The 17,907-nt window shown below is 49.0% G+C and overlaps 1 protein-coding gene across 4 annotated transcripts in view; it reads right to left on the bottom strand.

Annotated features, from left to right (window-relative positions):
* The window catches only part of PROX1 (prospero homeobox 1), a 47,494-nt gene extending 32,473 nt beyond the window's left edge, over positions 1–15,021 (bottom strand). For 2 of the 4 annotated variants that reach the window (XM_042877549.1, XM_042877570.1), the window contains exons 1-3: positions 14,835–15,021; positions 6,855–8,643; positions 345–452 (exon numbers count right to left, since the gene is read on the bottom strand). In XM_042877549.1, the coding sequence (XP_042733483.1) occupies positions 345–452; positions 6,855–8,576 (1,830 nt within the window). In that variant the 5' untranslated portion in view covers positions 8,577–8,643; positions 14,835–15,021. Of the gene's footprint in view, positions 1–344; positions 453–6,854; positions 8,644–13,625; positions 13,786–14,834 lie in introns of those variants that run through there. The other 2 variants (XM_042877565.1, XM_042877558.1) reach the window with 2 other exon arrangements.
* Positions 15,022–17,907: the final 2,886 nt, after the last annotated feature.

Raw genomic sequence — 17,907 nt, 5'->3', positions numbered from 1 at the left:
TGAGAACTGCTCCAAAATGTTCTTGGAAGCACATTTCTACCACCACAAATCTCTTTTTAGATAGGATAAGCATAAAGGAAATTGTTTAGTTTACCGTAACAGTAATTCTTACTTTGCTCTCCAGTGCTAATAACTCTTCTTTTATTATTATTATTTTTAATTTCCAATCCTCCAATCTTCCCTTTCCACAACCAGGTACAGGCAGGGCATAACCTCAGGGGAAGGAAGAAGTCAGCTATGGCTTTGTGCGCTCAGAAGCACCACTGACCTCTGAGGAAAACCAAACTTCTTTATGACCCAACACAGCATGCAGTAAGAATGCGGAGGGGAAGAGATTTTCTTACCTTTACATCTGAGAAGTAGGTTTTCAGCATATTGGAACTTGGGTACCGGGTGTAAAAGAACATGAGCTTGGCCTTTTTCAAGTGGTTCGGCGATAAGCCTTCCTGCATGTAGGATTGGACTGGTAAAGGAAAATGCTTGGCTTGAAAAGGCTGCTTTCTGAGTGTGCCCCATGCACATACTGCACCCCCAGCCTGTGGGAGACTGAAATGGCCATGCTGTGATTTTCTGTAAATGGCAAAATGAGGGATGAGACACACAACCCAAACCTTCTATTTCCTATCAGTTTCGGGAATTCTGCAAGTTTACAGCTTGTGTACCATATGTATGTTCACTTGTTGCTAAGGAAACATGTGCTGCGCACAACTTATCAGGAGCTTTTTCTCCCTCTCCTCTGCAAGTCCAGCCCAAGTTTCGTTTCCCCTCAGCACTGCACTGTGTGCAGCAAGTGAACTGAGCGCATGAGCTATGCACAGGGTGCTCCAGCCTTTGGAGCAATGCCTCCCGCAGGCAGCACATTTCACCTGCTCCGCTCCCATCCCAGCATCCTGAGCTGCTCCCTCTAATCCCGTTACAGCGCTGCCTCAATAATCAAAGCCAAATTTTCCGAGAGGCAGAGCCCCTCCGCCCTATGTTGTCGCCTTCTGGTTGAGCCAGTTAACTCCTCCTCGGATGAAGCCGCATTTGGGGCTCCACGATCGATGGACGCGGGCTAGCGGATCAATAAATGGCCACTTACCCTATAACGCAGCCTATTTATCCTGGAAACATCATTACCTTTTAGATCTGTAAACAGAAGCAACGAAAACAGTTCCCAAGGGAATGCGAAGCTAACCATAACCATCTCGGCTTGCTGATTTTCTCCCAGCTCCTTGGCTCTCTTTTGTGCGCTGTGCGCGAGGACGGCTCTGGTCACATCTGCGCCGCAGGCTGGCCCTGCCATTTCCTCAGCAAATTAATGGCTTTATAATTTATCAGAAATGAAGATGCACGTGGAGAAAATGAGTGTGGCCCCCACAAGGTCAATTAAGGGTTCTTCCCAGAAGCTTCTCCGAGGTCTGTTTCTCCCAGATGCAACTGCTGAAAACCTCACTCTTTTCACACCTGACGGAGGGGAAAGCTCAGCCACGTCCGCATGCACACTACAGCCTCTCTGCCCTTGCTTTGGGGCTGGGAGCATGCTGGCACCAAGCACCTCCTGCGTCGGGAACTTGGGCACAGCGTTATGGCAGGCTACTGCCTATCAGCCAGCCTTTTTCAATAAAAAACCCCTTTTCTCTAATTTCTGAAATCAGCGGAGCCCTTCTCCTTTATTCCAGATATAAAATAAGATTCATTTTCAGACTGAAAAAAATGTGGCATTAAAAAAAAGAAAGAAGTCATCAATAACATTAGTTTAAAAACCTCTTATTATCTGGAAGTAGAAGGAGAATGGCTGAGCCGAACTTGCATTTTGTTTTAGATGCTCACTGATTACAAAGAAGATAATTTATGACTGACATACTTCTTGTGCCAAGAGAAGAGTTGAAAGAACCTCCAGTTACCTCCATTAGACTGATAGAGAAGTCTAAAAGAGCATTACACTCTGCAGTGCCATCTGTCAAAATACGTAAGTGAAATAATAGTAGCAAGCTGTCACCTATTGCTTAGAGATAAGAGTTTTAGACAAATCAAAACTTCTGCACCAGAAATCCACTTTGTTATGCGATCGTTTCAGGGGAGAGGGAGTCTGAGGGGGAACTTCAAAAAGTAAAAGAAATAAAAACCCTAAGCCTCCTTAATTTGTGATTCTTCGGTCGCCGTCGACATGCTAATATCGGGTACGGCACACATTTTCTTTCAGTGCGAGCTAAAGGATGGACTTAAACTTTCAGGGCAAAAAAGCTCTCCTATTTGCTGGATTTAAGCATATTAGGCAGTTGTCTAAGCATTTTGATTCCTTCTGCATTTAGGATTTTTAAATATTTTCTGCCCTAATGCCGGCGGATATTGATATTGAATGAAACACGTATTAAAAGATGTTCTAAGACTCAAATTCCCAGAAATCCATTTTCTATTAAAATTATACTTGTTCCTAAGCACTTGGCAGCCTTAAAGCTGTATCGAATATGCGACCAATCTGTGTATCTTGATCCTAAGGTTAACGCTGCACTGTGATAAAAGATCTGATCTGTAATAATCTAGCAAAAAATAGTTAATGACAGACTTAAGAGCAAAGAATTAGATAAGCCATTGCTATTTCAGAAAAAAAGAACTGAACTGACCAATTGCTTAATTTCCTTTTTAAGTGCTTGGGCTGAAAAGCAACTGTTCTTCCAAGAAAGCACTAGCTGTTTCCAGGATACTTACACACGCACAATGACTCATGATGAAATAGATTCAGTAAACATACAGCTGTACTGAACACGAGCTAAGCCCCATTCAAGGCCAGGAAAGAAAACGAGCACAAATAAATATTAAGGAGGTAAAGGGAGGAGGGGTGCCGAATGGAACGCAAACAAGCTCCGTCCCAGCAGCTCGTGTGGCTTGCCTCAATTCTCCCAGCTATAGCTTTGTGAAGACAGATGACATTCAATTCTATGGGTAATGCAAAATAGACAATAACTGCTGAAACTTGAGCCAGCTGCCAGGTGTAAAAAAAAAAAAAAAAAAAAAAAAAAGAGAGAGAGAGAGAGGAAGGAAAAAAAAGGAGGAGAGAAAGAAAAGTTGATAAATCCATAAATTAATGAAAGACATCTGCTCAGGAACATAAAAGATCAGAGGAACAGTGTACTGCAGCTGAACCTAAAGCAGTGTTCAAACAACCTGAGAGCTCAGCGCTGTGCTTACCCAGTGTGACGCCACCTCACCTCACCCAGCAGCAGCAAAAAGGCAAAACGTTAAGAAATAAGAAGAGAAAGACTGGGAGTGAAACCTAGATGCGCTCCTGTGTGTGTTATCCAGGGAAGCTGAGAGATAGCGTTTGGCTCTTTCGCACTCTAATTCTCCTGGGGAGCTCTCTCCTCTTTTGCAAAAAATATTTTTCAGTGGGGATTTCTTTCACTTCTATTCCCCTCATCCACAGCTCCCAGAAAAACTCCAGCAGGCTGTTCTAGTGCTGAGCTGAAAGGAAAGAGTCAAGAAGGGGCTGTATCAGGTAGGCAACCTGCGCTGGCAAGGCTAAGCTGCTCCTTCAGTTACACCTCAGCTGCTTTTAATCAGCAAAGCTCTAAACTGCTGTATCTCAGAGCATCTTCGAGACCTTCCAAAGGATGGGCCAGCTGAAAGTGCTCCCCTATTGCCCAGGTTTTACCAGCAGCACCGAGCTAACCAGCTTGCTGTACAATCACTTCTTCCTTTTTTTTTTTTTTTTTTTTTTTTATTTAAAGTTTAATTAGTTTAATTCTAGTCAGATGTAATAACTCCTCATTTTGAAACGTTGTAATTCGTTAATTATAGCTTTCACATATTGGGACTGCGAAACACATTCCAGTTGGATGGGAATTCTGCTTAAAAATAAATAAATTGCAGAAAGTTTCACTCATGTCTCAGACCCTCCTGCCAGGGAGAGAGCACCCAACTCCTTCACCTTTCCCAATGTCTCAGCAGCACACAGGCTGCTGTTGTGCTGCAGTTTTGGTCTATGCAAATGTTTGGGGACTGAACAAGGCTATTTTTCTTGAGATGCAAAGAGGATGCATGACAAAGGAAGACCATGCAGAAAAACAATTGGCTGTCTGTTTCTTTCGGAATTTGAATAAAACTTAATATTTGATTAAACAGATTAGTTTGCAAAGATATAGACTGCATTCAGAACGAAGACGGGAATTCATGCTGCAGGTGCATCTTATCTTGTTCAGCAACATACGCAAACATTAACCGTTTCCTTCTGCAATTCAGCAAAGAATGATCAGATGCGTTTTACAGGCATTGGTTAAAAGAATCAAACAGAAAGCGGGCTGGTGCGGCGCGTTAGCCTACCACTAAAACCTGAACTTGGCTCTATCCGCCCGTCTTATGTTCTCATCCTGCCTGTATTGTCCAGGAAAACAGATGTTGCTTTCTGCAGGGAAGAAAGATCTGCTTCTCCGAAGAAATCTACTCCTTGTGTGTGCACACTCAACCATGTAAAATAAAAGCACCGCAACAGAACCTACCACAAACAAACCAACCTCCGTACCGCGCCTTTCCCTGGAAACTGCAGGCTACCTGGGCAAACGAGCTGCTGCTGGAAAACAACAACAACGTCCCTGAGCTGAACTGTGCACCAGAGCACACATCGTGTACAAATGCTCTTTAGTAAATCTGCTTTTCCTAGCAGCTCTGCATGCAAACCCCGGCCAGACAGAATGCTTCCCCAAGGGCTGGGAAAGGAGGAGGGCAAGGATGGAAGTGGAGTGGCCCCAGTGCTCACTGCCCTGGCTGAGCCCCATGCACGGCACTCTCACCTTGGTTCCAGCAGGAGCTCTGCTAAGGACTGCCAGTGAGGATGGCCAGAGTAAGGGGGAGAAAGAGCAAGAGGGAGGCAGGGATGCGCTGGGCAGAGAAAAGTACTTGCAGCCACACACATTTCATACCCCTTAGGCTCCTGTCCTAGGATGGGAGAACTACTTTGACATCACCACAATCAGCACCTACTGCACTGTGTGGTAGGAGTGACTTAATTGTTCTGGTCTGATTGCTGCCCTCGGCTGCCACTTGTGCTGACCTCAGGACTGCTCTGAGAGCATCACAGCTCACTTCTCAGCATGTGAGAATGAATTTCGGTTTGGATGTATGAAAGTAACTGGCAGTGACTGTGAATGATGCTGGCTTTGAACTGACTCCCCTGTTTTGCCATATAGTATATAAGGCAAAGGAAAGATTTCCCTGCTGCCAACAGGAAAAAAGTTCTCCAGATGTCAAGCCTGTTTCTGGCTGGCTCTTGGAAATGCCAGCAGCTGTGGAAGGTGCAATCAAGCCATTCCTCCTACAGAAATAGGACTACTCACACAGGTCAGCCTAAAAAACACTGGAGAACAAGGATTCTTCCTTGGGCTTGGATGGCAAACCCTCAGAGGATGAGTGGATGACCCTGAAGCAGGCATCCCGCAAGTCTCCAGCCCTGCCCACACTCTGCTGGGACTTCACACACCCACAGACAAATTGCTGCAATTCCCCAAAAGCTCTCAGATCTGCTAATGTCCTAGAAGGCACCCAGTGGTGAGCCACAGCCTTGTGCAGCTGCCTCATGAGACAGCCCTGGGAAGGGGACAATCTCCCCATATCACCACTGTCACTCTACAGGGACTGGTCACAGCCATGGCCAACAACTTGAGAATGAAATGTGCTCCATCTAAGGTTCTGTACTTGCACTGCTGCCTTCTGCTGGGGTGCAAGAACAGGGATAAGATGTCTACATTCCCTTCATTCAAAATCCTCAGTTTTAGCATTGAGTAGACATGGCATTTTATTTATTTTTAATACAATTGTGCTTGAAAGAAAAATCTTTTGACCAAAAAGCAAGTTAAAGGTAACAAGGCAAGGAGTGGGAGGTGTTACTGCTAAAAAAGAAAAAAGATAATAATCTATATTGGTGTCCAGGAGAAAAAATATATATATAACTATGTCTGGTTATGCTTAAATAAAAGCAGAGCTGTATTTTTCCCCAAACGAAACCCTGAAATACAGCTAAAAAGAGGGAGTTCATTTTTTTTTTTTTTTCAAGGAGGGGAAGTGTCCTGAAAATTTAATACAGCTGAAGTTTTATATTTAATTGTTCTCCCCAGCTTTCCAAAATAATTTGCTTTGTGTACGTTAGGACAAAAGATTTCTGTGTATGGCTGAACAGAGGTTAATCATGCATAGCAGGCAGCTGCACCAGAGCTGAGGAGCAGACCTCTGGGTGGGGGAAAGAACTTGGTGCTGCCTCAATAGATCAGTACCTGGGCCTTTTGTGCTTTATTTCCCTTACACGAGAGGTGGAGACCCACAAAAGATTAAACTGTCTCTCCGTGAGCTCCAGCAAGGCCACCATTAACATGGGAGGGGAATAATAGAGTGGATTGGTTTGGAGGGGAGTTCAAATCCTGAAACCCCAGCCATGGGCAGGGCTGTCCCCCCAGCCCAGGCTGCCAAGGGCTCCATTTAACCTGGCCTGGAGCATCTCCAGAGATGGCACCACAGTTTCTTTGGGCAGCTGTGCCACTGCCCCACTGCCCTCCGAGTAAAGAATTATTCCTAACACCTAACCTAAACCTCCCCTCTAACAGGAGGTGGCCATGCAGTGTTTTCAGCTAGGGTCATCACCTCCTGACTAGTGGGGAGGGAAACTCAACTGGATGGCCTAAAACTTTGTGGGGACAGGTGTCTCTTCTAGTTTGTATGCTGTGGCTGGAGGAGCACCTGCAGTTACCCGGTGTTTTAGCCCCCACCTGCTCCCCATGCCAGTGCCCCCCAGCCCAGCGCCCTCAGGTCAGCCCCACAGTGTGGGTCAGCCTCTGTTCCTCTCCTGCAGGCCACCATGGCGAACCCTCGCCTTCAGAAAAGGATATTGCACTTCCCGAATAGGGCGAGATTTCGGACATGTCTTGCAGATCACCACACTCGGACTTTATGAGGGACAAGGAGAGTCCTTCAGCGGCACTGGGGGGGTGAGCAGGTGAGCAGGGATGGTGGTTCATGTGGTGTGACGACATCTTGGTCCTCAGGCTGGTGGTCTCCCGGGTCAAGTCCAGGGACTCAGGGGAGGCACGCTCTTTCCCTGGGAAGGAGGCCGACGGGGCGCCCAGAGGGCTCTGGAAGGGGTAAGCCATGAGGGGCAGCGGGAAGGGGTGGCGGAAGGAGGAGGTGGAGAAGCCGGCGGTGGCCGAGAGCGGGGACTGGTGCAGCGAGGCGTGGTGGCTGCCAGCTGGAGGAGCCGAGGCGGGCTGGTCGGAGGAGTTCTTACGGACGACGAGGGGCAGCGCCTCAGTCTGGTCAGTGGCACCGGGCATGGGGACACTGCCAAAGGTGTCAAGGGGGTTTGGAATGATGACGTCCCCAAAGCACTGCAGGCGCTGGTTGGCCGTGTGGAAGTTGTGGTTCTCCCCGTTGACCGCGAACCTGGCCTGTGGGATCTGGAGAGGCGGGAAGACCTGAGGAAGCTGGCGGGAGGGCTTGGACGAGAAAACTTTCACCACTGTGTCCACAACTTGTGACATGGCGGTGTTCAGCTCTTGCTTCAGCGTCTCAGCCAAGTGTTTGCCTTCGGGATGGAAGGAATTCGGCCCTTGCTCCTTCTCCTTGGGACCTTCTCTTTTCGGCTTGTTCTCCCCGATCTCCTGCTCCCGTATGAGAGCCCGCGCCCGGTCGATGAACTGCCCAGGATCCAGCTCGCACATCTCACTGTCCGACCTGCCAACGGAGTCGCCGGCCTGGGCATCCATGGTCTCGGAGCGCATGCTGTCTTCGGACAAGTTGCCATCTTCATCATTTTCAGAGTCGGTGCTGTCGTAGATCTGGTAGAACTTCTCCTGCAGCTGGCGCAGCTGTTTCTGCATGTCCTCCAGCTGCTGCTTCAGCTGTCGGCGCTCCTCTCGCTTCTGCTCCTTCCTGGCCGAAACCAGCTGCTGGAAGCTCTGCTGCTGCTGCTGCGGCAGTTTCTGCTTGCGCTTGTTTTCTCGGTAACTTTCTCGAGGGCTGACGGACTGCGGAGCTATTTCTCTTTCGTTTTCATTGCCCCTTAATGCCACGCTGGGGGAATGGCTCATACCCCGAATGATATTCTCAACCCGGGCGCGTTTAGCTCTCAGGTGCTCGTCGCATAACCGATCCACATCAAACTGGCTCATAGTCGGCCTGCCAAAAGGGGAAAGACACTCTTGGGGGCTGTCTCTTGAAGAGTTGCTGCATACATCCTCCTGATGTACTTCTGAGCCTGTACTAGAGAGACCGCTGGCTTGGAAACTGGGCTCGGTGCCACCATTTTTGTTCATGTTATTTTTCAACAGCTGGGAAATTATGGTTGCTCCTGGAAAAGGCATCATGGCATCTTCATACGAGTTCGCCCTCTTCAGCAGCTTGCGGAGTACATTTGACTTTTCCCCATCTGCATGCTGCACCACTGAATACTCAACATCCTGCTCTGAACCTTGGGGATTCATGGCACTAAAAAACGTCGCTCTTGCCTTTGCAAAAAATGCAGATGCTGTCCCTACCGTCCTTTTCACTCCAATGTCAACTCTTCTTCTCTTGGTTTGCCTGCTTAAGAGGGCTGTGCTGTCATGGTCAGGCATCACTGGACTGTTATTGTGCCATCTTCAAAAGCTTGTCAGCTGGGCTCAGCTCAAGAATCCTGGGACCCTGGCCAACAGAACAAAAGGACTGATGAATCATTTTCTTTAAATTTCTCCAAATTTCCTGACCTCAATCCTGAATAAAATGCAAAATGCATAGGCTCTGGGATTTATGGCACATTACAATTATTGCAATTTATTATGCACTCTGCTTGAAATGAAACATTTTTAAATATTTCTGCTCCACTGGTTTAAGATGGATTAAGATTTAAAAAAGCAAAAACTGCTTAAGCACCAGTAATATGATTCTCTTGCACAAATGCCTAAAATGATACTGTTTATCTTCAGAAGAAAGAGTAGATTAGAAGAACACAGCCTCTGACAACCAATTGATTAAATTTAGGGCATTGAGATACATGTTACAAAAGAAGATGAAAGTATTCCTTATTTAAGATTTATTGTTAAAACAAGAAATTGTATAAAATTTGGATTAAAAAAAATCAATTGCGATGTAAAAACTGTAATAGTGGTTTTGTATTTTAAAGAGATAACACTGGTAAATAAACATTCGAAGGTCAACTTTCCCTTAATTGTGGGCAGGATGGTATATGTGCACGAGAAAGGCAGAGAGAAACAGGCACATTTAGGCTTATGCTGAGAGCAAAAAAAAAAAAAAAACAACCAACAACCAAACCTCACTTAAATCATTAAGGAAACATTTCTTCTGCTGCAAAGCAAAAATGAATTAAAATATTTTATGGCTAGGATTATAATATTTACATAGATGTGATCAAATAAAGACAAAAATGTAGTTTGTTAGCACAGCCCTGTGTGTACCAGTGACTAACCTTGATGGTGTTCTGAATTCCCCATGCATCCCTCCTTTCTTAACATACGTTCTCCAAGTAAATCCTGTTACCAAAGCCTGAAAATTTGGTGCTTTGCACACTGACCTACACGACACTAAATAATCTGCACAGCAGAAACAAGGCATGTTTGGTGTCGCATCCCTCTGCTTTAGAAAAATCTTCAGGAACAGTATCTCGAGTGCCCAGTGAAGCCCTTCTCATGTCTGATATTTTGAATACACAGAATCTCAGTTCCTGTGACACACAGAAAAGATGAGAAAAAATATGGGAAGATGAAAGAAGTAACATCAATCAAACGCATGAGAAAGGAAGGTACCTTCTCTTTATATGAACTCTCATTGTTTCCCAGGAACACAGCATAAAAAGATAGCACACTTCCTTGCATTTTGTAAAAGGCTCTTGACATAATTTGTGACTTATTAACTAGCGATGCTAAACTCACAGTGCACAGAAAGCTCCGGACGCTCTTTCCCATTTCTTAAATTTAACGTTTGGTAAAATTAAAATATTTGTCATGCGACGCTTATCTAATATTAAACTTTACATTTGCTTAACAGAGCACAATCTTCACAATAACAGGGTATATTGCCAAAGGCAGCATGCAGACTTTTTGGAATTGCTCCCATCTCTTTCGGTTCACCTGTAAAAACATCTACGTGCTCCCTAGGACTGCATCTGTGGCTAGTTTTGAAGAATGACTACCCATGCAAATAGACATAATTTCAGCATGAAATAATCTGTAAAATCAAGACAGGAGTTCATGCTTAGTTTGCAACCAGGATGAAAAAAAAAAACAACAATAAAAAGCTTTTAACACTTAGTAACATTATGGTTATTTTGCAGCCTTTGCCTACGTATTCTGGATGTACTACTGGAGAATTTTCAGAGATTTGGTGTCAGACAGTTATGCAATGGATGCGATGTTTGTTTGTGTTACCAACTCCTTGCATGCAGGAAAGCAAAGAATGACAGAAATTTAAAAAAAAAAGGTCATGAATTCAGATGGGAAACCCAGAACCTTATATCATTCCCAAAACACTGCCTTCAGAGATGGGTCTTTATCACATCAGAAGGTGGAGTTTGGAGGCCGTAGGAAGGAGCACTGCCGCAGGGCCTGGCTGTACCACCTGCACCTGAGTGCACGAGATGCTTGGCTACCAAAAATCCTACCAAAAACGCTACTGCCAGTGACAGGATGGGCCCTACTGAACAGCACAGCTCACAAAACCCATCTCCCGCTTTCTTTGAATTGCTGCAAAAGGATCAGACTCAAACTCTAACTATTGGGTCTTCCTTTTATAATAGTAAAAAAAACAACTTGGAGGAGTCAGGTTTTCCGAAGGGTGGGTTTTGTATGCTGGGGGCAGGAAGGAGCCACACACTGCCCCAGCTGTTCAGCGGGAGATACCCACATGGTGCTAACAAGGGTCAAGGTTGACCTTCCAGCCTAGTGGCGCTCACCTGCAAGCGATACAAACTAATTGCAAGATAACCGTAAGAGCCCTTGTTTGCTGCACGTACGGTACTCTGAAGGCATTCTGCGTAAAGACAGCGGTTGCCAATAGGAAAAAAACAACCGGCACCAAAAACCTTCATGCCTTTCCTTCCTTTTCTGCCGTCAAGTTATGCTTGATTAAGATCCAGCAGAATGTTCCCACACTCGCACCAAAACTCTCATGTCATTTTCCCAGTTTTGTACGTTTCCTAGCAAATTTTCGGTGCGTGAACGCAGTTTCCCACTCTCTTGCCCAATCCCAACCAAGGACACGCATGGGGAGGGCTCACTGTACCCTTGAGTCAGCAGTGCAGGAAATAGGTTGTCCTGCACCCGGCCAGAAGGTCAATGCCGCACATCCTTCCTCCCTAGCACCCATCTTCCTTTCCCTGAGCCCCACACCAGCAGCAGGAGGTGCTCCCTCCTGCCCTCATGAGAAGCACCAGGGGTATGGCACCCCTAAGCCAAGTGTTCAGCAACATTCGCGTTTGCCCTGGTGTTAGACTGAGCCTACAGATCACCAGCATTAAGGCTCACATCTCTGGTGGCTTACAGATGAGGAACGGCTCTACTTCAGCCTGGCAAAATGGGAAGGACATTGTGCTGCCATTTCGTATTTTGGTCTTGAAGGACCAACACCAGTTCACGCCTCAAGGAAAGCCCCGTACAGCAGGCAAGCCCCAGCCTTGGATGGTAAAGAGATTAGACCTGCGTAAACAGGGAAGTCTTGGGAAAAAAAAGAATTTAGGAAGTTCGTGTCCTTTACATGGTACCACTATTTAGCCGCATATCGTCTCAAAACCTTTTCATACATCTCCTGCCTCCAAATAGCTATCAAGAAATAGGCACTTAGAGATGGAGCTCCTAAAGATTTATACATAGATCCTGACAATGTAAGCTGTATTTCTTTCTGAGTTGTATAGCCTGAGATTTGTGAAGGTTAAATGTGCTCGACATGTCACCCTTGATACTCCTTACTTGCCAAGTGCAGTTTGTGTTAAATTCACACTCTGCATCTCGGGCCCCAACGCACACAATGCGGCTTCCTCAGACACCAAACGTTTTCCATTCCCATGCAGCCCAGACCTGCAACAAGGGCATCAGCACTTCCCGAGCCCACCCAAAAAAATAGCTTGCACTATTTTATTTGCAAATTTGCTTTTAAAACTTCTGTTTAAGGAGATTTGATTAAAATGCAGCTATAAAGAACTTCCTAATGGTTTTATTGTATATCTATGGGACATGCACTGACATGTTAAGCAGGAACGGATTAATTCCTACATATCAAAGAGTCACTGCTCCCAAACCATTGGCCAGAATAATCTTTAGAAAGAAATAGAACATTAGATATCTAATCGATTATTACAGAATCGATTTCCGTAATCAATTTTATTAACTCCCTAGAAAGATGCAGATCGTTTTCTCCCAGATTCATTCATACACCTAGGAGATACAAGGGATATTTCACTTTGATCACACTCTACCCAGCCGCACCGAAGGGACTTGGTCAAACCTGAGGTGCCCAAGTGATAGGAAAGTGCCCTGGAATACAAGAGCAAAAGGATAAGCCCAGCAAATATTCACAGCTGAACACAAGGAGCTCTAAGTTCGTAGAGCTGAAATTGTCCCTATCTTGCTGCAAGTCAACAACTCTTAGGTCTGGTGTTTGCCTGCCCCATGTCAGCTCACGACACCAACGCCACGCAAGGAATTCACCATGCTCCTGCTACCAGAAATATGCAGACCTTTCACTCCAAGGCACTATGTTGGGCATGGCTTTGCCAGAAGCAGCCAGGAAGAACACGATGAAACTATTGCAATCAACAGCATTGCCCAGACAAAACCACAGCGAGGATCTGAGAGCAGATGATACTCCTTCCCCATAGGTCTGCTGAGCGCTGAAATCACTTCAACAACTAACAAAAGTACTACCTTTCTCTGTAGGGCTTTGGTGCAAGTTTTCTCGGGATCAAGGCTTATCTAACTCCCCTAGCTGGAACATACCATGAAACACAGCAGAAATAATGAGCAACTCTTCTCACAGCAAGAACTGCTTCATTAGGATTCCCCCATAACAAGAAGTAAAATTCAGAAGGCAATTAACTCCAAGACTACACTACCTACAGCCTGTCCCAGAGTGGCCAGCAGGGCCCGGCCCAGCAGTTCCATGCTTCCTACAGCCCAAACCCATGCAGGCTGGGATCAAACCGGCGGGTGGGGGTCAGCATCTCCCTACTTTAGGCCTTTGCTTTGGGAAGATGACGGCCCTCCTGCAAACACCTGCACTGTTGGGAGAAAGGTTCCTTCAGCGAGAAGGAAATTGAGCTGTTCGTGAAATTAACACGTTTTCCACCTTTTCTGCCAGCTTGCTTCTTGTTATTTCACTGACCAAGAAGAAAATAACTCAGAGACAGCACTGACACGGCTGCACGGCAGATTCCTGCCACCAACTCAGCCCAAGTTCTCCAAAGGTTTCCCTCACGCTCCACGATGCTGTTACACCAGAACCCCACAACGAGTTAGCGCAGCTAACAGAATAAACCAATTTGGGGATCCTACCCACGGCAGCGTTTACAGCTCTCCCCCGAACCAAATTAAACTCCAATTTCAAAAAGTTCTTAGGTCTTAATCCCTCATCTATCGCCTGGTCATAAAAAGACAAACCGAGACATAAAAAGTACAAACCGAGAGGCCTCGGAGCAGCCGGTAGGGAAGTTGGCTGCGTACGCTCCGGCGGTCGGGACGCAGGTTGCCGATAATTTAACGGGAAGCAAAAAGCGCCCGCGGTTCTACTTCTTACTGCAGCCCAACTCGCGGGCTGCCGATACCCCTCCTATAGGTGATACTCCGTCCAGCCCCCCGCGCAGCACCGTCGCTAAAGGTGAGACGCGCGGAAAAGGAACGCGAAACGGAGCGGCGGCGCTCCGGCGGGGAGAGGCGGAGGGGAGCTCCCACGGCCGTGCCCCGCGGCCGGGCCGGGTGCGACGCTCCTCGGGGCTCTCCGCGGCTGACACCTGCCCGGCCCGGCCCCCCGCCCGCCGCCCCCTTGGTCCCGGGGCTCCCCCCGCCCCGAGGGCTGCCCCGAGCGCACCCCGCTTCAACTCCATTTCGACGCGCGGCAAAGCGCTCCCGGCCGGCAAAAGCCCCGAAGACCTCCGTCACGGGGAAAGCGGAAAGTTAAAGCCCCCTGCCACAGCGAACAGAGACCGACCGGCCCGAGAGCAGAGCTCATCCCCCTCCCGTGCCCATCTCGGCGCTTCCATCCCTCTCGGCCGCTCGGTACCCACCGCCCCGCGCCGCTCCCGCACCCCGCGGCTCGTCCCGGCGTCGGGAACGCAAAAGTGACCGCGATTAGGAGAAGGAGACTGAAAAGTCCCTGCCCCTCCCGGACGGGGTTAAAAAGGAGAAGTGGCGACACGCAAAGGACGGGCAAACCGGGGAGACAAAAAGCCGGGCGGCAAGAAACGAGACAAAGGGGAGTCTCGCAGGAGTTTAAAGCGAGGGATGGGGAACTTCGGAGGGAGCGCTGAACAACAGAAAGGAGCCGCGGAGCCCCGAGAAGCGCTGCGGGGACGGAACAAAACGCGGCCGCGGGGCGGGGGGAGCGGCGGGGCAGCATCGCCCGCAGTGCGCGTCCCTCGCGGAGCGCTGCCCGGGGAACCGCCGGCGCTCGGGGCTGAAGTCGCGGCAGTTTCGCTCCTCGGGAAGAGGAGAGCGGTGCCGGGAGCGGCGTTTTGCCGCTATTCGTTATTTTTCTAGCGGGAAAAAAAAGAAAAAAAAAAGAAAAAAAAAAGAGAAGAAAAAAAAAGAGAAGAAAAAAAAAAGAGAAAAGGACTGGAAAAGCAAAAGAAATGGGAAAATAAGGGGGTGAGGAAAGGAAGAGAGCATACTTACTCCGTGCAAAGGCGACGAAACTGAGCCTCTTTTTTTTGCCGCTGGACAGAGAGCGAGGCGGCCCGGCACATGCACACCGCACGCACGCACACACACACGCACACACACTCACACACGCACAGACACACGCGCGCGCACACACACGCGCACGCACGCGCGGCCGCTGAATATTGTAATTGGGCGAAGGGAGGGCGAACGCGGGCGGCGCGGGGCCGGGGTGTGCGCGGCGCGGGGGCGGCGCGGAGCGGAGCGGGCACGGAGCAGCGCGGAGCGCGGAGCGGGGCAGGGGCAGGGCTGGGCTGGGCCGGCCGAGCCGAGCGAGCGCTCCGCACCGCCACAAGATTTACTTTAAGACACAGCTGAAGGAAACAGGAAGACTACACGTCACGGGCCGGGTGACGTGAGCCCGGCCCGCCGCCCAATCGGAGGGCTCCTTGCGACGGGCCGGGGGGGGACCGGGGAGCACTTGGCAGGAGCGGGAGAGGAGCGAGGGGGCGGCGGGGGGAGCGCCGGGCCCGCCCCGTCCCCGCGGGAAGGTGGCCGCGGCCGCGCACCTGCGTGGGGCCGACGGGACGGGACGGGACGGGACGGGGCGGGGGGAAACTCCGTGGAAAGTCGGCCCCGGTGGGGCTGAACCGCTCGGGGTTCCCGCGTGTGGGTCCGGAGCTCGGCGCCGGGGGGGGGGGCCGGGAGCGGAGCGTCGCGGAGCGTCGCGGAGCGGAGGGGCCGAGCGATCGGCGCTCCCAAAGTTTTGGGGAACTCTGTCCCGTCCCGAGCTGTAACTGCAGTCCGCTGCCGGCCGCTTTAAATCTCTGGGAGAAAATGATTTCTGGTGGAAGAAGCGGGGATGCTCGTGGCATCTCCCCAGTGCCGGCGCCGAGTGAAAGTTCGCACGGGGAATGAAGGGAGAGGGAACCGCGTCGTGCGCGGGGAGCGGCGGGGAGGGACGGGGAGTCCCGGCCGAGGGGATCCGGGGGTGCCCCCCATCCGCTGCGGGAGCCGCGCGTTGGGGCCGTCCTTAGAAACGGGGGCGCCGGGACTCAGCCCGGTTACACGTGGAGGTTCCTTCGGAGCGGGGAGCGCTGCGGGGCTGAGCAATGAGCTGAGGGGAGATGAGCACGCTTGAGTTCTTTCCCCTTTTATTATTGTTATTTTTTAAAGGACACCGAGATCCGCGTAAAGGTGAAGCCGCGCGGTGCCGATTATACATACACAGCAGCCCTTGACAGCGCCTTGTCACTTTCGGGGCTCAGCGTCGCTTCGAGCGCTGTCGAGGAAACGCAGTCACCCAATGGGGAGCGAAGGGAAACTGAGGCACGGGCTGTCCCAGAGGCACGCAGCCCCCCCGACCCCCCTCTCGCTGCCAGATGCCGTCCTCCCACCCCGTATTCTCCTCATGTCCCAGCACAGCAGTTCGTAGAGTAACCCTGCCGCTGCCTGAATGGTGAGCGCTTGGGATTCTACCTCTTCCCGCCCCCAGTTAATTCAGAGTGGTAAAGTTTGGATCCAAAGCCACGCTCAGGTGTGGGAGCTCTGCTCCTGCCCTCGCTTTGATGCTTGTCACAAAGTTCGGATCACGGCGCCGCGTTTCCTACAGACCTGGGGCTGTGCTCAGCTGCGAGCTTCGGCCCCTCAGAAATAAATCCTTCTCCAAATTCTGGTGCCTCTGACGAGGAAATGAGCGCTGCGAGCTGACAGCTCCCTGCATTCGCATCTCTGTCTTCTAGAGGGGAAAAAAAAAAAAGAAAAGAAAAGAAAAGCAGATGCGAGAAACTTAGGAAAACTTTTGAAACGTGCCCTTGGCCATGGGTGATCCCCCTGTCCCTTTCGAGGATGGCAACAGGATTCGAAGTGACAAGGGCTCACTGTTGGAAGTGCCTTTTCTTTGATCACCCTCCTCGCTGTGTCTGCTCACTCCGAGTGAGGGGAAGGGCTGTGCGAGCGCTTTGCCGGTTTTCTTCTCTTTTTCTTTATTTTTAAAGGGGTGAGGTATATCCGAGCATTTCGTATGTAAAGAACACCCCCCGTCACAAGGGCCTGATCCTGCTTTTATTCACGCCTCTGTGAATTCATCCAGGGAGCATCACCAGCGCGTGTGCGGGGCAGAGCAGCGCTGGGAGTGGGTGAGCGTTGCTGCAGAGTCTGAGACTTCCTCAGCCCCTCCTTGCAGATAAACCCTTGGAGGAAGATGCACCAAAGGTGCCTCAGCACAGTGCAATTTAATTCAAGAAGGTGGTATTGATGAAAACTGTTAAAAAAAAAAAAAAAAAAAAAAAAAAAAAAAAAAGGGGGGGGGGGGGGGAGGAAGAAAAGAAAAAAAAAAAAAAAAGAAAACCTCCAGAGAAGAGAAAGTGACTCAAACTAATCCTATTAAACGTGGTAGCATGTTTCTGTGCAGTGCGCTGAGAGATTAAGCACAGGAAAAGGGATAAGTGCTGCTTCAGTTTCACTAAACTAATGTGACAACTTGTCATTGGAAATCTTTACAGCTTGTTAGCAGATGACTAGCTGATTCAGATATGTTTTCTACCATTTCCTTTGTGTCTGGGGGAGGTGTTTTTTCTTTCCTGTTCCTTTCTTATCCATACTGCTCTATTCTGCCTTTTAATCCTTCATGTCTCCTTCAAGTCAAAACATTTAACTTGCTTTAATCAATATTTTGTTTTGAAGATGTCCCCTGACCTTTTGTTTGTGCAAATTAACCTTCAAGGGCACCTCATTCATTCATTAACCTCAGTGGGATGCCATATCCCTCGGACATTGCATTTTAGGTTGCATAAAGCATTTATGATGTTTGGCAATATTGTAGTGAATGGCGGTAATACAGCTGCTATTCCTACTGCTTCTAATGATACATTCATTGTTCTCTCCTCTCCTCTCCTCTCCTCTCCTCTCCTCTCCTCTCCTCTCCTCTCCTCTCCTCTCCTCTCCTCTCCTCTCCTCTCCTCTCCTCTCCTCTCCTCTCCTCTCCTCTTTCTTAGCACTTCCCCACCACTAAAGACATGGTGATGGTTGAGTAAATGGAAAAAAACACTTTTCAACATTAAAGGAAGAGTGTTTGGAAAAGGAAGGC

Source organism: Lagopus leucura, unplaced genomic scaffold, assembly GCF_019238085.1.
Source record: "Lagopus leucura isolate 7727_CA_CO unplaced genomic scaffold, USGS_WTPT01 Super-Scaffold_73, whole genome shotgun sequence".
NCBI classification, from domain to species: domain Eukaryota; kingdom Metazoa; phylum Chordata; class Aves; order Galliformes; family Phasianidae; genus Lagopus; species Lagopus leucura.
Note: the sequence above shows the minus strand (reverse complement) of the source record. Positions and strands in the feature narration are given on the sequence as shown.